A 26952-nucleotide genomic window follows, 5' to 3' on the forward strand; every position below is an offset into this window, starting at 1 on the left:
AGATCAGCAGAACATGCAAAGGAAGGGGCAACAGCAAGAAGCCGAAAAAGTCAAAGGAAAAATGGGAAGCCTCCAATTGATGCTAAAAGTGGAAATGTTTATTGAAACATTCAGTATGCCCAATGTGTCAGGAATATCAAAACATATCAACCATTGGAGAGTCCCTGTCAGTCAGGGTAGAAAATACTGAACTCAATGGGCCCATGGTATCTCTCTCTGTGGTTTCAGACTGGAGACACTCCCAGTCCTATTTGTGGAATGCCCTTCCCAGAGAGGCTCGCCTGGAACCTGCATTGAATATTTCTCAGCACCATGCAAAAATGTTTCTCATCAACCAGGCTTTCGGCTGAATAACACTCTATGGCTTTTAAAATGCGTTTGTGGGAGGGAGGTTATTGTTTCGTTTTTATTATGTATTTTGAATTCTCATTATGTATTTTTCTGTTGTGAACCGCTGTGGGATCTTTGGGATCCCGCTGTGGGATTTATTATTTATACCCCACCCATCTGGCTGGGTTTTCCCAGCCACTCTGGGCGGCTCTCAACAGAAAATTAAAAACACGATAAAATGTCACAAGGCAAAAAAGAGGAGAGAAAGAGGAGCAGATTCAAGCCTGCTGTTTTCAGTGGCGGAGAACTTACTAACTAGTTTCTTCTTCAGTCTAATGAGGTCAATAGGGTTAAAGGCAGCACAGCAATCTGAGCGAAGTAGTCAGATGCAAGAAAAATACATGTGCTATGGTGAGCTAATGCTCCTCCCTCATTGCTTGTGATACTACCGAGAAGGCCCTCTGCCTGGTTCCCTGTAACCTCACTTCTCATTGGGAGGGAACCTCCAGAAGGCCCTCGGAGCTGGACCTCAGAGTCCGGTATGCAAATTTAATAAATAATACCGTATTTTTACTTCTATAAGACACACTTTTCCTCTCCAAAAATTAAGGGGAAATGTGTGTGCGTCTTATGGAGCGAATACAGGCTCCATGGCTTCAGGGATAGCCGCCAGAAGACTCCGGAGGCTTCGCGTTGCTTTCGCTGAAGCCAGGAGAGCAAAAGGGATCAGTGCGCACCGATCCCTCTTGCTCTCCTGGCTTCGCTTCGCTGGAGAGGCGCTGCGCAGCTTTCCCTCTCTGCGCAGCGCCCCTTCAGCGAAACGGGAGGAGAAATGGAAGGGGCTCCATTCCTCCTGCTGCTTTGCTGAAGGGGCGCTGTGCAGAGAAGGAGATAATTTTTTTTTCTTGTTCTCCCCCTCTAAAACTAGGTGCGTCTTATGGTCTGGTGAGTCCTATAGAGCAAAAAATACAGTACTTGGAAATGCCAAGGACTGAACCTGGGAACCTCTGCATGCAAGCAGATGTTATGCTATTGAGCTACAGCCCTTTTAGCCTGCATTTTATTATGCTTGCTTTCATCTCAGAGGATGAGAAAATAGAATGGGCGACTAAGCCAATTTCAGCAGGGCACATGAATGAATAATGGCATGAATGTGATACCGCTTTGGGCAGTTGCTTGGAAAGTTCAGCGCTCACTCAAGCCTTGGAAAAGATGGCATCGTTGGTGAATTATTCCTCGTGCGCACAGTGGCCAGTTCAGATGCAGCACTCTGACAATGTAACACTAAATCACTGCAGAGAACAGGAAAGCAACTTTGTATGGGAGGCTACCACAGTGGTGTGCTGACCATGACACACATTATTCTTGCTCCCAGACTCTCTCTGCAATTTCCGTTCCACATATTGTGATAATTCATACAGCAGCGATAGCCAGAGTTCTGCATCACGTACCTCATGATCCTGCAGATCCTTTTCTAGTTTGAGAACATTTTTCAACGCCCCAGCAACAATCTTCTGCCTTTTGCACAAGAAATCTTGCTCCTGTGTACAAAGGCCATATCCCAAGCGCACATCTAGGTCAGTCTGGCTGGAATAGCCACACAGAAGGTGGTAGGGGGAACACAGGCATATTGTATCTCAGAATCTGTTTCAGAACTTTTAAAAGGTGCTACTCATCCAAGAGTCAAGCTTAGAGACTGCTTGCCAACATCCCTGAGCTGACCAATTAACAAAATGTGTGGCAGGAGAAGCCTCACAGGGCATCAAGTCATTTGCTTTTACAAGGCAGCAAGGTTTGTGTGGTGGTTTTTACACAGCAGTGCTTTGGTTAAAAAGACTAAGCAGAACGGCACCACAAAAGTGTGGCTTACTAGAGCTCTAAAGCTATAGGGTACATCAGCCCTCTCTGTATAAAACGTGACTCTTGTTATATAGATGTAAACTCTGTTTATTCAATAAATGTTAGGTACAGTGTTCATACTGCATACAAATGACTAATATCCTGAACACACGGCTAATCTCCTGTAAGAATATTTCTCCAACAGACAGACAAGTAGAAAAATAGTTAAGATTATAGCTATCCAACACAGGAAGGATCTCTTACCAGACTTCTGTTTTCACATGCAATGCTATTTTTTTATTCTGAAAAAACAAAAACAGAATATAAACGCAAATTTCACTCCTAGGAATACATTGCCTCTCTTTGAAACATGGTACATAGATGCCCTGAGTCAGTTCTGAAGATGCATGCATGTAAACAGAATTCTTTTGGAAGATTCAAGAAAGACAAAAAAAATACATATTCAGTATGACATTCACTCACACATGATGTAGTGATGGGCCACCATCAGTGCTATTCTTTTAGAAAAATAGGCACCAGAATTCACCACCATCCTGTGTGGCTTTAAAAGAGGATTAGAGAATTCCTTGAGAATAAGCCTATCACTTGCTCTTAACCATGTTCCATCTTCAGTGTACCAGTTTCTGGGCATCACAAATGGGGAGAATGTGGTTGCACTTAGGTCCTAAGAACATAAGAAGAGCCTGTTGGATTGAGCCAATGGCCTGTCTAATCCAGCATCCTGTTTTTACCATGACCAATCAGATGCCTGAAAGCAGCACCTGAGCACAACAGCGCATTCCCCACCTGTGAGTGGGTTTCCCATCAGAATCTGGTTGGCCACTGTGAGAACAGAATGCTGTATTAGATAGTTCTTTGGTTTGTTTCGGCAGGGGTTCTTAGGTTCACACGTTCCACTTACTGGATTGGAAACCTTGGGCGTAAATCTTAACACAAATTCAGATAAATATTGAAAGGAGGATGCAGGGGTGAGGAACTTTTTTCAGCCTGAGAGTCACATTGCCTCATGACCTTCTATATGGCCTAGAAGCCAACAGCGGATGCAGCAATTGACATGACCTTGGTACAGTAGGCTACATTATGCAAGAGTGAGCCATTTACACCCACACACCCCTCTCCGTCCTTCATCTAGATAAGAGGCATTACCACAGTTACAGAACACATTCCGTACAAGAAGATACTTGAGGATAATAAGGCCTGTGAGGTGCGCAGCCTGGGGAGAGTCCCACAGGCTGAACAGAGAGACCTGGAGGGCTGTATTTGAGGTTTCCCATCCCTCTTCTATACAGGCTATATTACTTTGAATGGGATACACATTCCAATACAAATCCCCTTCTATGTTCTCAAGCAGCTAAGTAAATGTTAGCATCTTGATTATGCATGACTAGAGCTAGATAAAGGGTGAAAAGAAATGCTATAATTTCTAACAATTATTTCAATTGGCTAGGCAGCCCACTTTATAACATAACAGGGATGGATCAGTCTATTGCTGATCTGTGTTAGTATCCCATGTGGTTAGTCACAAATCCATTCCATCCCATTTCCACATTAAGATGCGATCCCCTCTTAAAATCTGCATGGAAATTAATATTTAAATATGCATTTTATCACAAAATACCTTTTTGCATACTCCCCCCCTGCCCCCAATGTACACATTTTAATACATGGAAGTGAGAAATCTGAAGGTTAATTATATTCTGATCAGTGCATTAATCCACGAGGTGTAAATTGGTTTGGTTTCCTTAATACTGCAGACCAAATGAAACCATACAACAGTGTCTATCAACCAATTAAGACTGTAACAATCAATTAACTGGCTTCTGAGTGACTCATGAATTAATTGATTAAATTTATATTCACCCCCATACTGAAACATGTCGATAAATTTGCCTTTCTGGGAATCATAAATAAAGGGGAAGTTCTTCCTTCTTTCTACAATTTCTACTCAGAATTTAGATTTTTTTAAAAAAAAAATTAGGACTTTTATCATATTTGTTAGTTAAGCAATATGTTAAAAGATTTAAAACTGCCAGAGCAAAGATGCATAAATAGTTATAAATAGTTTGATCCTTTTACACTGTTTCATTATTCCTCAAAAGCAACAAAATAAGAAGCAAGTGATTTAATAAACCATAAATCAATAATTGATTCAGACTGAAGGATTTAGATAACTTTGGAATTTTACTTTGGAATTGAAATCTTTTTTACTGCGTTGTACATATGGCCTTGTCCATGATGCAGAGGCCACAGTCTACCTAATCATTATATTAACAATTAACAATGACAACGATAAACTGGCCCCTTATGCTGTAGATTATGGAAGCAAGCAATGATGGCTATTTCTCTTCCAAAAGAATCCATTCAAAGCAATATTCAGGAGGACAGCAACTGATTCTCACCTCTGCGAGCACTATTTTCTTGCTGGTAGGAAGTGAATTTATATCCACTCTGAGGGATCTTTCTTTCCTGTTATAAGAGCTTGGCCCCTGGAAGAAGAAGAAAACCCCCATGTTTCTATGAGAAAGAGTGCAAAGTTGCATGTCTAGGATTTTATCCAATGCTGTTTGCACCTGAGGAGAAAGAACTTCCACTTATGCAACAGGATTTCAGTTTCCACTTCTCCCTCTGGTAGGGTGGTCAATCAGTGTCTGGGTGAAAATTGGTAAAATGTCTGGGACAGGCCATGTTGGCAGTGCTCCACAGCTTTTCTGTCTGGATTTTCACTGTTTGAAATATGGCAACTCCGCCCTCCAGCATCCTTCTGCACACCTTTATATTCTGCTCCGGAGGGTTGGGGGAAGTCCACTCACAAAGTCTGCTCATCCGTATCTTTTTATTTTTTAAAAAACTGTATGCTTCTCCCTTTAGTATACACATGATATATATTCTCATAGTGGCTTTTGTGGGAATGTTCTGGGGTGCAGGAGAGGATATATTGACTAATTATATCCTTATCCAACTTGTGCTAACAAGTTCCCACAATATCAGCAGAGTTTATAGACATTCCCCTTTAAGTTCGCAACGGTAAAGTGTGCACAGGTTCGCTAGAACCTCTATAATAATTACTCTGGTAATTTCCCCTTTGTTCCCTCTTAAAATACAAGACACAACACAGTCTTTATAAAAGTATAAAAGAGTTTACTCACGTTCTGTTCACAATATGATCCCAGAAGGCACACAGGCTTAAAAAGGTAAAATACATTTAGAATCTATCTTGTAGCAAGATAGTCCTTTATCTCCTCTCTTGGCTGGGAGCCAAGAGAGCATCCTTAGATGTTTCCTCATCGAAAGGAAGATGGCAGAGAGAGAGAGTGGCAGCCTGCCCTGTGCTTTTGTCATTACCTGCACAGGTGAGGCCACACCCACTCTGGTCACATGCGGAGGAAGTCCGTCCCCAGGAAGTTTACCTGCTTGCTGGACAGACATCCCTCCCCATGTTCTAACATGTACACTCTAGGAATGTTGTCATTGACTGCTCCTGTGTTTACATCCCACAGCTTTCACAATTAATCCCCTGCCTCCCCTCCCGGAAATAAAACATCAATGAAAAAAAGGAACCTTTTTATCATTAGGGTTTATGCACACTTACATTTCCTCCTCTCTTTCTAGGCATGGTCTGAGCTCCATGTCTGAGCACATCTCCCCCCCCTTTTTTTTGGCTCTGCGGCTTTCCCCATTAAAACCCACTCTTTAAAGCTCAATTGGAGCAAATGACAATCCATGCAAAATCTGAATGGATGTTTGCTCCAATTGAGCAGGTTATAATGGGGGAAAGCTCTGGGACAAAATAAACACAAAACCACTCAGACACAGAGATTTTAAGTGCAGGCCCAGAAAGAGTGGGACCAATTGGAAGTGTGGATAAGCCCTTAGTGTTCGGCTGATGAATAACGTACAAAGGCATAATCTAGATCCTTCTTCGGTAGTTTAACATCCATTGTCGGGTGCTTATATTTGGCATAGTGGAATGAGGACTGGCCTGAACTAAGCTCCTGGTGTCCTTCATGGGAACCTTTCATCATAAGGGATAGTTCACCTTCTGAAAGAAAGAAGGAAAAATGTTCATGTCAGGTTTGTTGCTTGCAATAACTTTTTGTGCTAAACTCAAAGTGGGCCTCTGCAAAAATCAGATTTCTTAATGGCATCCACATCACTAATTTATCTATTACTTGCTCCGTTAGTTAAATTGGCCTTGTTATTGCACCATGCTAAGACTCCGAACAAAAGCTATACTTTTGAGGAAATCAAATATAAACAGTGAAATATCTATACAGTTCCTTATTGAACTTGTCTTGCTCATTGCATTCCCATCCATCATAAATATTCATCACCCAGCAGGTAAGCAATACTATTTGAATGCAAAGGCACATTCACAGCACAATCCTCTCCCTGTATACTCAGAGGCAGTGCTCTTTTTCTAAGAAAAATATGTTTAGGGGTACTCTCATTTTCCTACGCATTTTGAAATACTGCCCCTCAATGAGGCCAATCTTGGATTCACAAAATGTTTAGGGGTATGCGTACCACCATAAAAAAAGCTCTGCTCAGAGGTGTCAATGAGTTCAGTGGGACTTGATCTCAAGTAAGTGTGCAAAGGTTTGTAGTCTTAGAGGTGAATCTTCATTTGCACCACACAGCCTCTATATACAAAGCTCCCTTGCTGGATCAAGAGAAATATGTATGGGATATATTAGCCTTGCAAAAGTTGGAGTATGTGGTGTAGCTAATCAAGGAGAAATGTAATGATCAGAATATATTGATGAAAGATACAGTATGAAGAAATATCAACTTAAGAGAACTAGGCTTTATATAAGATTAGGTAAGTTTTACTAGGCATTCTATATATTTTAAACAATGGTGTTAATTCATTTTAAACATTCTTCAAAATAATATTACTTGTTGAAAACTAGAGAAACCATTATTACTATGATGAAAAGCTTACTTGATTTCTGTCTTTTTTTCTTCTCTACTTCAAATTCCAAACAACAAACTTCACGAGCCTGTAGGCATACAAGAAGACAGAAGAACGTTGAAAGTTTAGAATCTAGTTGAAACTTCCTTTTATTACTTTCTTCGCCATATAAAAGTTGGCATTTGGGGAGGGGGATAATAATCAATCCCTTTCAAAATTGAATGACTGAATCACAAATACAGTACAGTACAGAAAATACAAGGATTCTGAAATAATTTTATATAGTGTTTGATTACAAGTCAGACTTAAAGGTAAAAGTAAAGGTACCAGTCGCAGACGACTCTGGGGTTGCGGCGCTCATCTCGCTTTACAGGCCGAGGGAGCAGGCGTTTGTCCACAGACAGCTTCCGGCTCATGTGGCCAGCATGAATAAGCTGCTTCTGGCAAAACCAGAGCAGCGCACGGAAACGCCGTTTACCTTCCCGCCGGAGTGGTACCTATTTATCTACTTGCACTTTGATGTGCTTTTGAAGTGCTAGGTGAGCAGGAGTTGGGACCGAACAACAGGAGCTCACCCCGTTGCGGGGATTCGAACTACCGACCTTCTGATCGGCAAGCTCTAGGCTCAGTGGTTTACACCACAGCGCCACTTAATTAAACCCATTAAAAAATTATTATTATTTATTAAATTTGTTAGTCGCTTCATCTTGCCTAAGGCAACCCAAAGCAATTTACAACCAAACTCATTGAAGTTAATGAGCCTACACACATACAACTTAGTTTGGATCCAATGTATTGATTTAATTTTTTTTTAACAAGAAGAGCATTTTTTAAAAAGGAAGCAAGTAAGAAAGTTGTGGCCATAGGCTTGCCACCTGGATCACAGTTTTTATGGAATGTTTAATTTCAGAACCTCAATCCATGAAGAACAGACAAATGTATTATGGATGGTATTTATATTTGCCCATATTTTAGATTCTCAAAGGAACAAAAACCCAATGTCTGTGGTTAAAGAAACAGGGAATACATCCAATAGGGCTAAGCTGGGTTCTGCTGGCACAGGGAATAGGGCTAAGCTGGGTTCTGCTGGGACCTATTCAGTCAGGCTCAAATCTAAATGGACAGTAAATTTATCAGAAATGACAAATGACATATTACCCACACTTGACTGGATTAAAAATAATGATTGGATTTATCAATATATTATCATGTTTAGTAACCTGTTTCTCAGATTATATATTTTTAATAGGGCCACAATAAACCTTTTTCAACTGGACTTATTCCAGAAATAAGTATTCATAGGGTTTATCACATGCTTGGAAGGGTCATGATAACTTCAACTGAACCCTCAAGTAATTAAGCATCCCATACAGGAGAAGATGTCTGATGGCTCAGTAGGAAAATTATGTTCAGTTTTATACTATTCCTGTCTCAGAGAGTATATAATACTTCATTAACTTTGATATAATTTATGATCTCTTTGTTTCCCTTGCACTGTATATCTAAAGTACAAGAAAGCAGACAGAAAATAACAAAATTACCACAAGAGTTCCATTCGTAACAATGGTTTCAGGAACACTCAAACTGAAAAATAAATGGAATATAAATGAATATACATTCATGTAATAAAATGTTTCTGTTCCTCTTGAAAATGGAACTATTGCTGAGGTGCTGTCAGTGTTCAACAGCAGAGAGAGCAAGAGGGGTCCTTGAAGGGTGTGAGGGCAAGTTTGCCGCCATACTTATTTTCCCTTCAGAAAAACTTTTTATTTTCAACGCTGGCAGAAGGAGAAAAAAATAAAGAAAAATACACTTTCCAGTCCTGTACTGTTGAAATGGCGACAAGATCACACTGGCCTATTTATTCTGTTTGTATTCTGAATGTTCCTATGTGATGCCAATAAAGGTTACTTCACTTGACTTTCCAGTCTGCTGGCATGAGCTCAGTAAGGCTTTGAATTTGACAACTTCTCTGCTTTTGATTTTCCTTCCCCATACCAGATACCATAGCTTTGCTGTTGTAGCCTGGGAAATTAAAAAATACAACATTTCTTATGGTGCTTTGTCAAAATGCTGGCCAGGCCTGGGGCATTAATACATGATTCTTTTGCTGTCATTGGGAGAAATGTTGACAATGTTCCCTGAGTTCTAATAATTAACTCATTTTTATGGATTTACATTCTGGTTATCAGAAGGGTAAGGCATGTTGCTTTAAGTAATCTGTAGTATCTGAATTTACTCACCTGTTTCGTAACTCAAATTCCACCTCCAGCTCCTCCTGATCCTGAAATAAGAGGGTGGTCAGTGAATTAAACCCTTTAAATAACAGACTCTGCGCTGCTAGACTACAAAATACAGTAGTACCTTGGTTTTTTAACGTCTTGGAAGTCAAACGTTTTGGTTTTCAAACACCGAAAACCTGGAAGTAAATGCTTCTGTTTTTGAACGCACCTCGGAAGTTGAATGGCTTCCACTGGGGTCCCCCCCCCCAATTTTCTCTATTAAATTTGCAGACCGCCCTTTGTGCCTTGGCTTTTGAATGTTTCAGAACTCGAACGGTCTTCCAGAACAGATTATGTCTGAAAACCAAGGTACCACTGTATGTAACTGCAGACTAGTGAGACCTGACATATACTGTCAGCAATTCCTCATAGCCACACGTATGACAGTTGTCATGGAAAATTAGAAGGGGGAATGATGAGGTTGGGAAAAGGCATGGGAATTATAATCATGTTTTCCTCTTTTAATCACAATTTATTTTCTATATACCAAAATTCTTTAGTTTGACAATGTTTCCTTTCTCGCCAACTTTTTAGGTGCAACCTAGTTCCATTAAAATCAGTTTAAATTTCCCATGGGTTACTTTGGCTAGTATGTTGTTGTTGTTGTCATTTTATTAGATTTATTAGATTTTGACCTTCATCCAAAGATCTCAGTGTGGTTCACAAGATAAAAATACAAGATAAACCCCTCCTCCCACAAACACATATTTTATTTAGTACTATGCACCCCTGAACTTCCCTGATCGCCAAGGCCCAAATCTATCTATCAGTTCTTGTTGGGGAAGGAGAGCTGTGGTGGATGAAGGACTGAATCCAGTTCTAGTTTCCTCTCCTGAACAGCTGATAGCTGGAAATTTAGCTTCTTTAAAGGTATGCATGCATACAGCACAAGACTCTGGATTAAAGAAGAAAACTGCATGTACCTCATCTTGCTTGACAAACTGTTTCTCATCCAGTTACAGAAAGGTAGCCGTGTTGGTCTGCCATAGTCAAAACAAAATTTTTTTTTCCTTCCAGTAGCACCTTAAAGACCAACTAAGTTAGTTCTTGGTATGAGCTTTCGTGTGCATGCACACTTCTTCAGATACACTGAAACAGAAGTTGCCAGATCCTTCTATATAGTGTGTTTCTTGTTTTTCTGTTTTTTCAGTAGCTCCAGTTGAGAGTGGTAAATGTTTTGTTTTTCCTTTTGGAACTCTTGCCAAGCTTGGTGGTTCCTGATAGAGTTGTCCAATACAAGGAGTTCCTCCTTTATTAGCTTCTGTTTAGAGTAGAGAACGCTGATCAGATGTTTGAGCAGCTTCTTAGAGAAAGTGTTGCATAGTTTTCTTGCATATTCACCACCCTTCTGAGTAATACCCCTCCCCACCTTCTCACTATATAGAAGGATCTGGCAACTTCTGTTTCAGTGTATCTGAAGAAGTGTGCATGCACACGAAAGCTCATACCAAGAACTAATTTAGTTGGTCTTTAAGGTGCTACTGGAAGGAAAAATTTTTTTTGTTTTGTTTCTCATCCAGCTAGGAGAGCCAACTTCCATGTGAATGGTACCAGAGCTGGATTGGGCAATGGGTTTTGTGTGTGTGTGTGTGTTTTGCATTTGTATTGCAAGAGAGCACTATAAAACCAAACTACATGTAGTACAGATATGGATGTGCACCTGTTCATAAACTTGAGAAACTCTTATGTTTACTTTGCCTCATTTCTGTATTATCCTGTGATTTTTCGTTGCTGAAAATTTGTCAGCGTTGAAATTTTTTCAGCATTTTGTATGATTTCTCCCATTATACATATTTTTGTACATTATTTTCACAAATATAGGCATTTTTATGCCCCCTTTCCCTATATGCACATTTCTGCATCAATATCTTACTGGATAACTGATTCACAAAATTCAGAGAAGTGTGAATTTCAAAGGATAGGTGCATTTTGGTTCAAGTATTGTTTCAGAATGACCGCTCCCTGCTTAAAACGGGGGGCACCCTTTGCGTGGACGTGCGCAGCCCCTAGGTCTGGAGCAGCTCCATCAGCATAAGCTTGGCTTTGCCTTCCCTCAGGTGGGATACCTGGAGGTCTCCGCCTACCTCAGTCAGTTGTCCAATCCCACCTGGGGGAAGCGTTGCCAAGGACACCAGGCCAGGTAGGGGAGGGATTACCTGCCCACACAATAGAGGGAGGATCTTACCTGGGAATCCTCACTTGGCTCCAGAGCTTCTCCCACCCTACCCACCCTCAGTTAATGTCTTATTTTGCAGGTTAACTTTTCTTCACAGGTTTTGCAGGTTAACTTTTCTTCACAGGTATGCGGGTGCTGCTACGTTAAGGTCGCTGTTAAAGGGCCGGAAAGGAATTTCCCTGCATTGGCAAGTTTCGCCTTTCCCGTAGCAAAACGTCACAACTTTGGCGGTATCAGGCCTTGGGCGGAATCCTTTAGTCCATCTTCCTCTTTGCGGTGGTGATACCAGGGTTCCCCGTTAAAGGGGTTTCTGAAGGGAGGCTTTAACCGTACGCTGAAAGGTCGTCATTGCTCTCCCCTGCGGCGCGTAACGGGGGCGGCTATCTCTGCTTGAACATATGTTCTCCAGAGCCAGCCCATCCCCCCCCCACACACTGGATAACCCTGATGCTCCCTAGGTCCCCGGCTGGGGACAGGAGAGGGAAAATGCCCAATGCCTGAGCCAAGGTCTACCCACATTTGAAATTTAATAAAGTTGTGGCCAATTTAATCCCATAGCACGTTGTCTTGAGTCGTTATTCCACATGACGGGTGGGACCGCTCGGGATCTGGGGACTCCGCCTGTCCACGCAAAGTGCCAATTAGGTGGGTTCATACTAAAACAAGAACCAAATCAAAACCCCTCCTATCCCTAAATAATACACATGTTACAGCTAAGTTATTTTACTTAATTACCTATCAAGATTGTGAATTCTGGAACTTAGACATTTCAGGCAACAAATACTATTCACATCACAGTACAATCTTAAACATGTTTACTCAGAAACAAGTTCCACTTAATAATAATACTTCCTTTCTCATTGGGCTAAACCAGCTTATTGGTGAGTAATTTTTTACTGAACTTCTGAGTGAACATGCATAGGATTGCCCTGTTAAACATTCTTTCTGCTTATACAGACCTTTGGATTGGACTTAAAGGACAAGAGCACTTTTTCATTTAGTGGGAGTCCAGCTATATCAAAGCGAATAGTGAAAAGTTGTTCGTCTTGGCAGACATCCTCATCGAAGACACTCAGCTCCAGCATGTTCTGATAGGAGAGAAAAGACCTATAAATAAATGCTAAAAGAACTGTACAGCTTTTCTACAGTTCTGTATACCCCAGACCGAAAAGGAAAACATTTTACAATGGCATGGAATTCCATGCAAGAAGAGACCAAACATGTTCAATTTAGAAAAGAGTTGGATAATTGGGAATATAAATTAGGCATGGGGTACATTTACCTTCAATTCTCTGCTCTTTCAAAAATAGGCATTTATTCCATCAACAGCTTCATTGCTTCTGTGGTCTTTGGACCTTGGGAAACTGCTGACCCGCGTCTTCCCCACTTGACCTATGGCATATCTAAGGACTGTTCTAAATGAGGTGGCAATCATGTAAGGTGGAATCTCCCTGTGTACTGACTCATCCCATTCATATGCAACAGTCTTGCACTAATGATGTATGATGAAGTTGTGTAGTAGACATTTCATGCATGTAGCCAGTGCGTGGGATAAAGCATTTTAAATGTTAAACCAACTGTGTGCATAACCTGAATAAGTACTTTGGGGATCTTCTTTAGGGCCACTGGTAGAGGAAGAGGAGTGCGGGGGGAGTGCACTGCCCCCACAGCATGAGCCACCCCACCCACGCTGGGCGCCACGCCCCCAGGACATGCGCTGTGCCCCTGCGGCGGCGCGCCATGCCCCCGGGACGCATGCGAGCCCCGCCCCTGCCTGCTCTCCGCCCCCCAGTGCCGGAGGATGAAGCTCCGCCACTGTTTAGGGCTACTGTCAAATTTAAATCAGTCCTGGAAGCAAATTCAAATATTTATGTGAGCCTATGTGCGTGAGCGACTGCTCATCTGAAATCATCCATGCATCCAAATTTCCCTGCACATGGAAAACTCACACATTAGGGAGAAGACTAATGATTCTTTCAAAGAAGCAATCATTCACATACAATAGGATTTGTGAAGGACTGTATGCATATATTAGAATCGGCGCAAAGCCACAACAGGCATAGAAACACCAACTGCCCTATTGTGCCAGGTTGTGTCATGACACTAACGTTGGAACTCTACTGCTCAGTTCTGTGAGCTGGTGATCTTCTACAAATCAAGGCACGTTTCAAATTCACAAGAAATCACTTTCAGTGGGATTATGATATACCAACAAGGAGTGACCATCAGTTTCTGACCTTCACTTTGCTCTGGACCATGAAATGGAAAGTTTCGTTCCAGACTGGGTCTTTAGAATTTTGAACAGTCTTTGTCTGCAACCTTTCAGAAGAAGCCGTTGGCAGCCATAGGGTCAAATAGCAATCAGTATGGCTTGCTGTTGGGAGAGAAAGTAGCACTTTAACTGTGTGATAGCTGATATAATACAGTGGTACCTCGAGTTATGTATTTAATTCGCTCCGGAGGTCCATTCTTAACCTGAAACTGTTCTTAACCTGAAGCACCACTTTAGCTAATGGGGCTCCTGCTGCCGCTGTGCCGCTGGAGCACGATTTCTGTTCTCATCCTGAAGCAAAGTTCTTAACCCGAGGTACTATTTCTGGGTTAGCGGAGTCTGTAACCTGAAGTGTATGTAACCTGAAGTGTATGTAACCCAAGGTACCACTGTATACCTTGCAACTATTTTTTAAACAGGTATATATATATATATATATATATATATATATATATTTGTGCATTGGGCTGATATCTACAGAATTAATTCATACCCAATGTTGGCAAATATCCTTTCAAAAAATTCTCTGTTTGAACACAGGTAGGGATTCTGTGGCCTTCCAGATGTCACTGTATTACAACTCCTTTTTATAGGTTTTTTATTTATACTTTTCAAATTTATACATTTTATTTATTTTACAATTCGTTTAACATTTCAAAATTTGACTTCCTTCCCATTCTTTCTGTGATTCCTTAAATTTATTTTTTAATATCTTCTGCAGATCCAAATTAATTTAACTTGCTCATTTAATTATCTACTGTAAATATATACTCTTATAAAACTGCAGGTTATTACAATATGTAATCCTTCTAATGTTTTTATCTGTTTACAATTTATCTGCAAATATTCAATAAACCATTTCCATTTTTTTATAAAAAGTTTGTTATTTTGATTTCTTATTCTTCCAGTAGGTTCCACCATTTCTACATAGTCCATAAGTTTTTGTATCCATTCTTTGTTTACTGGGACTTCTGCTTCTTTCCATGTATTACACCTCCTATTATCCCTGATTATTTAAAGTGCAGCATGCAGATTTAGTTAATCAGAATTTGTAGAAAATTCACAACATCATATTAAGTGATGTCCAGTATCAATATTCCAACACAGGGATGAGGAACCAGTGGCTGTTTGAAAGTTGTTGGACTCCAGTTCCCATCAGCCCCAGCCAGCATGGCCATGGGTCAGGGTAATTGCCTTTTCCTTTTCAGTACAGTGGTACCTCTGGTTAAGAACTTAATTGGTTCCAGAGGTCCGTTCTTAACCTGAAACTGTTCTTAACCTGAAGTACCACTTTAGCTAATGGGGCCTCCTGCTGCCGCCGCACGATTTCTGTTCTCATCCTGAAGCAAAGTTCTAAACCCGAGGTACTATTTCTGAGTTAGCGGAGGCTGTAACCTGAAGTGTCTGTAACCTGAGGTACCACTGTAAAAGACTGGCCTGTGAAAGCCTTACTGGGCACCATAGTCTCATTGCATTCCAGCACACCACAAAGGAATAAGAAAGCTACTTACGGGTATCTGCTCGCCGGAGATTCTTTGCTCTGATCACTCTTACACTAAGCAGACAACAAGGTGATGTTTCTACCTGCATGCAAATGGTGTACAAAAGTCAACATGAAAATGTGGATTGAAAGCAGGGAATCAAAGTGATGAGGAAAGAAGAACTGAGCAGGCGAAAACCATAGACGACTATTAAAGTGTGCTTAATGGCTATTGGGGGAGGCATACAACTGCCCCATCTCTGGCTAATTTTAGAATTCAATGGTATAAACATTAATGGTCTCATCCTCTGTATACTGAGAGCAGGTATGTACACCAATGCAAGGAAGTGGGGCATTGGATGTGAGTTATCTTGAAGAGTGAATGGTTTGGGCATAGTTTTGTCTACAACTCTGGGGGTGAATCATAGAGTCGAAGGGGCCCTGGAAGTCATCCAGGGCAATCCTCTCAATATTGGATCTCCTCCAGCTTCTAGCCATGTCCCCAGTCTGTTCCACTGCTGGACAGCTTTTACTGTTAGGAAGCCTCTTGTAATGTTAAGCTGAAATTGACTTTCTTGCAATACCTGACCGATATTTCTAGTCCTGCCCTGGAGCAACAGAAGACAAATCTCACTCCACCTACTTAGTGGCTGACACCTTTTCAGATATTTGAAGGCAGCTATTGCACGCAACATGGTTCCCTTCTGATGTTGTTGGACTATAATTCCCATCATTCATTGGCCATGCTGGGTGTTTGAATCCAAGAACAGCTGGAGATCATGATGCAAGCTACCCCTCAGCTAGGCTGTAGAAATCTCACCCCTAGGAGACGAGAGCCCTGCTCATGAGAGCAAATTTTCCTATACAACTGGGGATTAAGGTAAAGGTAAAGGGACCACCTTACCCCTTTACCTAGACAGGAGTGCCTGGCGTGCTCTGGTCCATGGGGTCACGAAGAGTCGGACACGACTAAACGACTAAACAACAACAACAAAGGGACCCTTGACCGTTAGGTCCAGTCACGGACAACTCTGGGGTTGCGGCGGTCATCTCGCTTTACAGGCGGAGGGAGCTGGCGTACAGCTTCCGGGTCATGTGGCCGGCATGACTAAGCCGCTTCTGGTGAACCAGAGCAGCGCACGGAAACGGCATTTAGCTTCCCGCCGGAGCGGTACCTATTTATCTACTTGCACTTTGATGTACTTTCGAACTACTAGGTTGGCAGGAGCAACTGGGGATTACATGTAAGTAATTTTCCTTCCCCTAGATTGTAATGCACAGAAGCCTGTACTAGTGCAGAATAGGATTGAAGTGCCCGTAGTCTGAGGGCTTACCCACACTTACATTTTGCCCCATGCTTTTCTGGCACAGGTCTGTGCTGTAAAGCTCTTTTCTTTGCCCCAGAGCACTTATTGCAAAAACCCACGCAACAAATGGCAATTTGGGTTTTCTGTGGATTACTTTGATTCAGCACTAAAAAGAGCTCTCAAATAGGGAGCTTTAAAGCGTGGACTGTGCCTGGGAAGCCTCCAGGAAAGGTAAGGGTGGATAAGCTCCAAGTCCCTGCTAAGAAGAAAGTGTATCCACTTGTTGCACTTAGGAACAACTAGTGCCTCAACTATGAAATAATTATAAAATTGCTAGCATTTAGAGTAAGACGCAGGAGTGGCAAGTGCAAATAAAAGTGCAATTTTACTCAACAGATCTTTGCTATTTGTTCCCATCGGCATAATTCAAAATAACGTTTTTGAAACATCTTTGACCAGGGCAAGCGCAACAACAAATGGTCCTTGGTTTGAAATTGTTGCCACTACGTTTCACTCATATATTTTCATCAATTAGGGTTGCTGTGTGTCCGTTTTTTCCTGGACATGTCCTCTTTTTCAGGGCTAAAATTTCTGTCCAGGTGGATTTTTTAAATTTGGCAGAATGGCCAGGGTTTTTTGGTTTTTTAACTTAAAGAGAAAGGCAGCACCCAAATTAAACATGGCCCCTTTCCCTCTTCCTCAACTAACCGTCCCACACAAGCACTCCCTTGTGACAAGGACGCTACATGCATCTGAGCATCATGCCAGACACCCACTCATGGCTGCTGCGGGGAGCCAATCTGAGTCTGTGAGGTAGCAACATTAGCACGGCCCCCTTTAGCATGAGGGCCTCCTTGAACTTTGAAGCAAACAGACGCTGGGGATCCGCCCCTCCTCCGTTCATCAGAGCAAAGGGAGCTCACTCTTGTTCTTCCTCCTCACTCCTCACCCCCCTCTTCCTCCCAGACCTCCCTTTTACTGTTACCGTGAGTAACAGTACAGCACTGTTCGGCATGCATGCTAATCCTCTTGTGCGTGCCCCCTGCCTCGCCAGGTTCCATCCCCACCTCAGGGAAGAGCACCATGTGGAGCCACACTCTCTCACCCCGCCCCATTCCATCCTTCCTCAACGCTTCCCCCTCATCCGCCACTGCACACAGCACTGGACGATGTGGAGCCAGCGGGACAAACGCGTCACTGCTTTAGGATATTTCAGAGACAAAGGGGCTCTTAAATATGCAGAATCCCATTTCGTCAAGTAGCCACCTGCCCGCCCGCCTGCCTCTCTGGAGGATCGTGGAGGGCCTGGCCAGGGAGTTTCGGTGCTGACCCTCCTGTCTTGCGTTGTGGCTGAGGGCTTGCGACAGGAAAGAGAAGCCTCACGAATGTTGCTGCTCTGCGACGGCCTCCCAAGACAAGAGAAGGGGCAGCAGCTAGCAGGTTCACATGCCCCAATGTGTAAACACATGGGTACACATAATAATAGTAACAACAACAACAACAACAACAACAACAACAACAACAACAACTTATTATTCATACCCTGCCCATCTGACTGAGTTTCCCCAGCCACTCTGGGCGGCTTCCAATCGAGTGTTAAAAACAATACAGCATTAAATAATAAAAACTTCCCTAAACAGGGCTGCCTTCACAGGATTCTTTTTTTTTCTTTTGCAGGAGTGCTTTAAATGTATGTTGTGTATGTAGTCTTTCTCCTCCCCACTCTTCTAAAATGTTCTAGAAAACAGCCTCTGAATTTTTCTTGTTTTTGATGTCATCTAGAAAAAAGAACTCAAAGCTAGAATGGTCTACACAGAGGAGATCCTGCTTCTGGCATCCTAGGCTCAGACCATTTAGCAGTTTAAACGCCACACTCAAAGCCAATACTTTACGTACTTTCTATCCAAGAGGGGGGGAAAACCCATTCCCCACTATCCTAATTTATTTATGATTTGTATCCCACCCTTTCACACACAATGCCTAGACTGCTAATGACTTTAAAGATAACAAAATCGCAGAACCAAACGTTTGGAAGGGACCACGAGGGTCATCTATTCCAACCCCCTGCAATACAGTAATCTTTTTGCCCATCAAAGGGCTCAAACCCACAAACCTGAGATTAAGAGTCTCGTGTCCTCCTGATTGAGCTGAGCAGCTGCCCCACTATTCAAAGAAAATACAATAAAAACTAAAAAGAACAAAGACAAAAGAACCAAAATAAAAACAAGCATCTTCACTGTGAAATACCTTGAGACTTAAAGCATGAATTGGTTGAACAATCATTTTCTGTCCCCAAGGAATATTGCAAACTGTAATCTGGGGGGCAGGGAAAGGCTCGTGGAACAGAATCTTCAGCCATAAGAAGAGCCCTGCTGAATCAGACCAAAGACCAGCATCCCATAATGAAACATGCCTATAGAACACCATGCAGGAGAATGTGAGCACAACAAGTTTCTCCTGCTGTCATTCCCTAGTTAATTGGTACAAAACCAATGTCATTTTGTAGTGTGTATATGCTAACAAACAGCAGCAAATGCACCACAATTTTATAATGAAAGAAAAGAACATACACAATCTGCTTTTTGCTCCTCCTATCTGAACCGGAATACCAGTGACGCTTACCAGATGTGATAAACTTCCACATGCTTCCATTATTGTTTTCCGTGCAAGTTTGTGCAGGCTAAATGTTCTCGATGGAGCCAAGGATAAGACTGTAAATATTCACACACATTTTTCAGGCTTTAAACCGGCAGAGGTGGATAAACACCTGTTTCAAAAGTGATTCAGAGCCACACACCCCTCTCATTTCAGAAACAAAAAAATATTCCCTCCCACCTCTTTTGCTACGTTGCTATGCGGAACAAGTGTCAGCGTGAAGTGTCTTTAAATGTGCTGGAGCTGATGCAATGAAGTTGCTTTGAACAGTTGTTCGTTTTCCTTCTAAACTACGCTATTGCATCTCCCTCCACCCTCCAGTTTTCTTTTGAAATACAATATGCATGTGTTTTCCTAACACAGATTTGGATCAGAAATGAATGTCCTCTCTCCCGGGTTAAAAGCTGTCCTTTTTATTTAATTATATTTGTTTATTATTGCATGTCTCTTATATGCCACCTTTCCTCCAAGAAGCTCAAGGTGGCTGTCTCCATCTCCATATCACCCTTACAACCCTGTGAGGTAAGCTAGACTGAGAGTTGGCAAGTGGTTCAAGGCTCCCCAGTGAACTTCATGGTGGAGTGAGGATTTGAACCCTAGATCCTATTCTAACTCTCTAACCACTATGCCATACTGGCTCTGAGCAGCAGGGTCTGGAAGGATGAGCATTGTTAGTCATGTAAAAAGGTAAAGGTAAAGGGACCCCTGACCATTAGGTCCAGTCACGGACGACTCTGGGGTTGCGGCGCTCATCTCGCTTCATTGGCCAAGGTAGCCAGCTTACAGCTTCCGGGTCATGTGGCCAGCATGACTAAGCCGTTTCTGGCGAACAAGAACAGCGCACGGAAATGCCATTTACCTTCCCACTGGAGCGGTACCTATTTATCTACTTGCACCTTGACGTGCTTTTGAACTACTAGGTTGGCAGGAGCAGGGACTGAGCAATGGGAGCTCACCCCGTCGTGGGGATTCGAACCACTGACCTTCTGATTGGCAAGTCCTAGGCTCTGTGGTTTTACCCACAGCACCACCCGATGCTATAAATGCACACCTCCCCAGGCTCTATGCATGGATCTCCCTTGCTGGATGGTCATCTTTCCATGTCAAAGTATCTGTATGCATGTGCCAGGCAGGAGGAGGGAATCTCTTAATTCCAGTCTTATAATAATAATTTATTATTTATACCCTTCCCATTCGGCTGGGTTTCACCAGCCATTTTGGGTGGCTCCCAACAGAATATTAAAAACACAACAAAACAGCAAACATTAAAAACTTCTCTAAACAGGGTTGCCTTCAGATGTATTCTAAAAGTCAGATAGTTGTTTATTTCCTTGACTTCTGATGGGAGGGTGTTCCACAGGGCGGGGGCCACTACTGAGAAGGCCCTCTGCCTGGTTCCCTGTAACCTCACTTCTCACAGTGAGGGAACCACCAGAAGGCCCTTGGAGTCTTCTAAAATATGTTGTTCAGAACCCATTGTAAGTTCTGGGCAGCGGGCATGGTGGGAGAAGTGATATCCCCCCTTTTCCCTATAGCCTCCCCCCCCATCCCTGTAGGTATCCTTCCAGTATAGCTGGTGGTATCAAAGGATGCAAGGGGAAGGTTAGACTGGGAAGAATAGCCTTTCCCACTTCCGCTGGAAGGAATCTCCACTAGATAAGAGGCAATGGTTTTGTCATAGAAGAATGTATTGTTGAAACAAATTGATTGAGTTTTGAAGATTTTTGTTCCTGTTCTATTCTGTATTTTATGTTACAGAAATTCTAGCAGGATAATATGCATTACTGGCAAGAATAGTTGTGTATTGAGGTCCCCAAGCCACTCCTCAAATAACTCACAACTCACACATGATTTTTGTTTAAGGTTTTTGGCATAATTTTGGCCACAACTTTATTAAAATACATATCTGTGAGTGGTTGCTTAGGCATTGGTTAAGAATATCTGTCCCCCCCGCCTGGGGACAGAACTGACCTCCAAACTCCCTCGGAAGCCAGTAAGGGAAAACAATATTGGGGCGCAATGGAGCTGAGTCACAGGCCCTCAGCACTCACCCACATGCTTCCCGGGGCTAGTCCCATTCCAGGGATTCGGACGAAATCGTGGCAAGCCCCTGGATTCCTTTAATGGAATTCCCGTGCAGCAGCAGCATTGGAGGGGCAGGCCCAGCCAATCCTTACCCCTCCTCCAACCAATTTGATAACCAATGCCTAACCGCAACCTTACAAGTTGTGACGATTTGCTACGCAGTAGGCAAAAACCAAATGGCCCAGCCAATCGGCCAGATGGACAAAATTCCTACCAGGCCCTGCCCCAATGGCAGATGACCCCATGACAGGCATAGCAAAGTCAAAGCAAAACCCTCGGGACGCAGGGCGGGTGCACGGGTGATCCGGTTCACACGGCGAAAGAGAAAGCACCAAGCTGCGCGCCCAGAATTTAAAAGGTTCTATCCCTTCCACCAAAATTGCAACAAGTAAATTTCCCCAGCGATCCAGCCAACCAATCAATTGCCAGGGGTCAGTTTGGGCCACCCTGCCTGGCAACAGAGGGGTGACACAGCGGACCCCACCGCAACACGTGCTCTCCTTCAGGGAGAACATGCTATGTAATTAACTGAAACACACCTACGTCCTGGTTGACTAGGAGCTACTAAAGTGAGGAGGACATAGGAACAAATAGGTGTACGTTAGGAGAGTGGGCAGTTGGCAAATTCTACATGAAACTAGAGAAGTAGGGTTTGTTAATCATTCAGATCACAAGGCCAAAGAACTGAGTGTGTGGAAGATGATGTACCAATCTGAGTTTGAGTTCTGCATGCACAATAACTTCAAAATTAGAAGAATCACATGCTTCAGACTCATCTGATAATACCTGTATAACAGGTTTTGGGCACCTCAAATACCACAATAGAGACATAATCTTAGTGTGTTCTCTAGACATGCAAGCAATTGCAATTACAGCTTACTTTTAAAAGCTAATTTGAAAAGAGTGGCTATAACAAAGTCATCCCGGGTCACAGGAATTGGAAAGGAGAGTTTAGACACATGATGGAGAAGGCAGAGATGGCTCAGGCCAGCAGGTGCCCAACAGAGCCATCTCTCTATATGAATGGATGGTTCTGATGCTAGAATTGCCTTAATTTTCACAGTCTGTTTTGCCTTCAGCCCTTGGAGTAATATCACAGCAAAATTATCTATGTATGGAAGTGCATCACAGGTTGATGTGACTTTGAAACACAAAACCTGGTTAAAATCACATCACTTGTTTTATTCTCAGTTGTGCCTGAGCCACAGTACCAGTAGGCATACCTGGAGATTTCTAAAATCAGACTTAGCATAACTTCTTTTTGACTCAGGGTGCTTCTGTTTATTCATCCTGATCCCCCCCCAAGCAGCTGGACAATGCTGCATCAGTGTTTTGTCACACTTTCCACTGCATTTCCCAGCTGATTTCCTTTATTTCAAAAAGGCAAATATTAGGGGGAATTGAATTTGCTGCACAAGACCTCCCTGTAAACTTTAACTGTACAACCTAAGTTTACCAGTATGTGATTGACTCCCACCCATAGGAGCCAACTCTTAGGGGAGATGGAGGTTTCGGCCCCCACAATAAAATATTTGAGGGGGCCAGGCCCCCACATAGTTAATGGGTATTCCCATTCAAATGATGTGTGTGCACTGCATCATGTGAACGATTATGTGGGGCGGGCCTTACCTGGGCCCCCACAATATTTTATTCAAGTTGGCACCCCTGCTCCCACCCCAATATAGGGAGAGTCTGGAAAGGACCCTAAAGGGTGCCTAGAGGTAATTACTATAGAAAAATCAGAATGATGCAGGCTGAACGGTAGTCCATGCTCCATAAGGTCCGCAGGATCATTAGAGTCCCAGGTTGCCTCTTCTTATCTTTTTTTAAAAATTCATTTTTATTAAATTTTCCACTTTAACAATCCCATCAAATCACATTAAATATTCCAAATTATACATATACATATCAAATAATCCAAATATTCTGCCAAATTATAATTTTTTTAATGGGACAAGTTCAGAGGGTTCTGATCATCTCATATATTTACTGCTTTTCATAGTCATTTCCGATGGTTCCTCTAATTCTTCCTGTTGTTAACCTTCCTTCTTTCACGGCTCTGAGTTGTTCCCACAAGCGAGCTGAAACAAACAGTGATGTATTTCTGTGTGGATTTTATGTCTATGATTCCCCTCTATAAGTTTGCAGCATCTCCTCACACTCTGGTGTTTCTGCTGAATCAATCCAAAATTCTTTTAGCTGCTGGCAGCCGCCATCTTCACTCAGTTCCGATGAAATCAAGTCTAGGCATCTGCTCATTAATTTTCCAGACCGGTTGCATCAAACGTTAACCTTTCCAGGGGAGGTTTACCAAATCAAACTGGAAATGCAAATATAATGTCATATTAAAAGCTCACCTCCCCCTATGGCTATTTATAATTCTGCAGCTCGGTCTTGACTTCCATCATTGCAGATTTCCAAATTAAAAATGCGACACAGCTCCCACACAATTCTAGGGAACCGTTCAAAGTTTTTTAACATCTCCCCCACGGCTAATGAGATCCTGCTTCTGTCTAATATCAACAAATTGGGGAATCTTTTATCCTCTTCCAAGCAAATCAAAGATCAAAAACCTTAAATATATAATATTATTATTTCCACACAGTTTATAGTTTTAGAGCCATATTTATTTCAACAAATACAAAACTTTCCAGTCTCGCTTGCTATAGATAATATAAACGGTTCTTCGGGGGGGGGGGGTGTTGCTGAATATTATAATGAAGCAAAGTACAATAGTAGGAGAGGCTTACCCCCCCCTTTCCGTTCGGTTCCAACATACCAACTTAGATGTTAATCCTTCTTCCACTCAGTTTTTTTTTTTGGCACCTCAGTGGCTGGCTTAATTGGCAGAGTAATTTCTCCCTCCTCACTCGAAGCATGTCCAAAACTTAAATCCAATTTTTCATCTTAAGAAATGGAACTTGATGCGCTCGCAGAGACAGTGTCCAGGAGAGCCAGACTCTCTCGGGGGCTTCCATCCAGTGCCCCCAGCCTCTCCTTCCTTACGAAATTGGGACTGGTTTATTGGGCATCCGTGGATGAGACTGTGTCTTCCCATACCCGGGGAAGATTTTGGGAGGCTGATTACTCCCATCTCAGCCTCTAATTACCCCATGGGAGCTGGAGCGATGGAATTTTCAGCCATCTTCTGTGGCGCCTCAAGCGGAAGTTCAGGTTGTCTCTTCTTATCAGAGATCACCTGGTAAAACCCTCACCAGTTGGGATTAGGTACCCTTCTCATCACAGGGAGCTGCAAGCTACCCTGTTTTCCATCTTGTAGCTCTTTTCATCCACAGCCCCATCGGTGCATAGTGGTTTCCTCCACACACACCCCTCATGCTTCTCCTTCACTCTCTCCTAACTTGTTTCGTTACCTTTCACCTTTAACATTATATCACCTTGCAATCTGACGTTTTCTCCCCAAGTTTCTTTGTTTCTCTTGCCTTGCTCTGTAGCCTTTCTGTGGTCTATAAATCCTTCGAATATCTGTCTGTTCTCCCTCCCTCTTTCTCAGAGCCCTGCCCTACATTTCAGCATCCTGCCTTTCGTGTCACCGCTGTGGGTATCTGTAGAATGCTTGACAGCCATTGCCATCCTTTCACATCGTGTCCAGCTCACCTGTGTCTTCATTTGAGCTAGCAGGGATAGTGCTCAGCTGGGATAGCTCAGCTGTTAGAGCATGAGACTCTTAATCTCAGGATTGTGAGTTTGAGCCACACGCTGAGCAAAAGATTCCTTCATCGCAGGGGTTTGGACTAGATGACACTCGTGGTTCCAACTCTCCAATTCTACGATTCTATGAAAGATTCTATGAAAGGTAACACTAACTCCTGTATCCGTCTGAAGATCCCATTTGGGACTTTCTATTAAATTATCACAAGCCATGATCACCTATGACACCACTTTGCACCGGAATATAAATCCAATTGCCTACTACTCTGGGGAATGATGGTTGATACTGCATGTTGATTCAGGACCTTAAACTGAGCTTTATGCTTACAGTTGCCTACTTCTCAACCTGGGTTAATTCCAGAGTCATGTGCTTATGTACTTTGCAATAGGGGACAGGTATTATTTCATTCATCCTGAAGAAATTCCAGTTCCAGAAATCATTAATGATGCAGCACTAACTCATCCCTAGGCTGGTTTAGCAGCCTTTGCTGAAACGTATCCCAGCATTGCCTTACTAGTGACTGTTCTGAAGTAATACTGCAATCAAAGTACATGAGACACTGTCTAAAAATATTGCAAAGTCATTCTGAAAATTCCATTTCCAAGTCTATATAATTGCAGTCAAGGGCACAGCTAAGAGCAGGGCTTCTTATTATACTGTGTTGTATGGCGAGGAATGAGAGAACATCGTTTTGCACCATTTTCTTCCCTAACATTTTTCAACACTTTGCCAGCAGGGGAAGTCTCTAGGTAGTTTTTAAAATGTGCTGTACTAGCCATTGACCATGACAAATCTGAATAAAAAATAAATACACATAAAGGGATGCCATGCCATGAATAATAGTCTCTATTTAGATCTCTCCCTTATAGTTCAATGCTATATTGTCCAGGGTCTTCTTTCTGATCTTTCTGGCCACCAGAGCAAAAAGGGTGACTTTGTGAGTCAACGAAATGTTAATATCGCTAAGAAGCCATAGAACCTTCTCTGCCAGGGAGATACATCTTTCTTGTACTGGCTGTTGGGTGAGAAATGGTCTCTTGGGTCCAATGTATTGGGGAGCCTCTAGGTGAGAAATCCAAAATCAGACAAGGATAGTGAAATTAACCTCTGAGCAACAATTGATAGTCATCCCTAGGCAAACACAGTGGAATCACTATTTAAAATGGGGACTTGGAAATAATTGGAGTTGTTGAGAATGAGAGAATAACTTTTATGCTTTCGCTTTTACAGTGGTACCTCTGGTTACAAACTTAATTCGTTCCGGAAGTCCGTTCTTAACCTGAAACCGTTCTTAACCTGAGGTACCACTTTAGCTAATGGGGCCTCCTGCCGCCGGTGTGCAATTTCTGTTCTCATCCTGAGGTAAAGTTCTTAACCTGAGGTACTATTTCTGGGTTAGCAGAGTCTGTAACCTGAAGTGTTTATAACCCGAGGTGTTTGTAACCCGAGGTACCACTGTATTTAGATCGGAGAGGTGGAAAGAACACAACCTGGGAAGTTGTGTCAGGTTCATACTGAGAAGTATGTCCTCTGTTGCTTGTTTTGCCACAGCAAATGTCTTATATGATACATTATATAAAGATATTTCCAAAACCTTCCCAAATTTACTTCCTGAAACACTAATTATATTGCAGCATGATTCTGAAAAGCTGTGGGACACAGTGTATCACTTTATTGTGCAATCATGTTGTGACTGTGCTGCAGTAGTGGCATGATGATATTTGTGTTGCAGATACATTGTGAAATCACAGCTGTTAGGGGAACAGATTTGTCCCCAATGCTATGCACAAGGTGAATCCTTTTCTGGATGCAGCAGAGAGCTGCATAGGGTCAATAAACTGAGGCTGAACCCTGCTAAGACAGAGATGCGGGGGGCGGGGCGGTAAGTGAGTCCCAGGTTCAAGAACTGGGGTTTTTGCT

General features: G+C 42.5%; 1 protein-coding gene across 1 annotated transcript in view; it reads right to left on the minus strand.

Annotated features, from left to right (window-relative positions):
• LOC128411304 (cytosolic phospholipase A2 epsilon-like) overlaps positions 1 to 19395 on the minus strand; it is a 36322-nt gene extending 16927 nt beyond the window's left edge. The window contains exons 1-11 of the mRNA XM_053383533.1: positions 19242 to 19395; positions 15344 to 15416; positions 13798 to 13934; positions 12520 to 12648; positions 9346 to 9386; positions 8644 to 8686; positions 7133 to 7190; positions 6087 to 6229; positions 4590 to 4676; positions 2434 to 2471; positions 1782 to 1917 (exon numbers count right to left, since the gene is read on the minus strand). Coding sequence (XP_053239508.1) covers positions 1782 to 1917; positions 2434 to 2471; positions 4590 to 4676; positions 6087 to 6229; positions 7133 to 7190; positions 8644 to 8686; positions 9346 to 9386; positions 12520 to 12648; positions 13798 to 13934; positions 15344 to 15416; positions 19242 to 19271 — 915 coding nt within the window. The 5' untranslated portion in view covers positions 19272 to 19395. The remainder of the gene's footprint in view (positions 1 to 1781; positions 1918 to 2433; positions 2472 to 4589; positions 4677 to 6086; positions 6230 to 7132; positions 7191 to 8643; positions 8687 to 9345; positions 9387 to 12519; positions 12649 to 13797; positions 13935 to 15343; positions 15417 to 19241) is intronic.
• Between the last annotated feature and the right edge of the window lie 7557 nt (positions 19396 to 26952).

Source organism: Podarcis raffonei, chromosome 1, assembly GCF_027172205.1.
Source record: "Podarcis raffonei isolate rPodRaf1 chromosome 1, rPodRaf1.pri, whole genome shotgun sequence".
Lineage (NCBI taxonomy): Eukaryota > Metazoa > Chordata > Lepidosauria > Squamata > Lacertidae > Podarcis > Podarcis raffonei.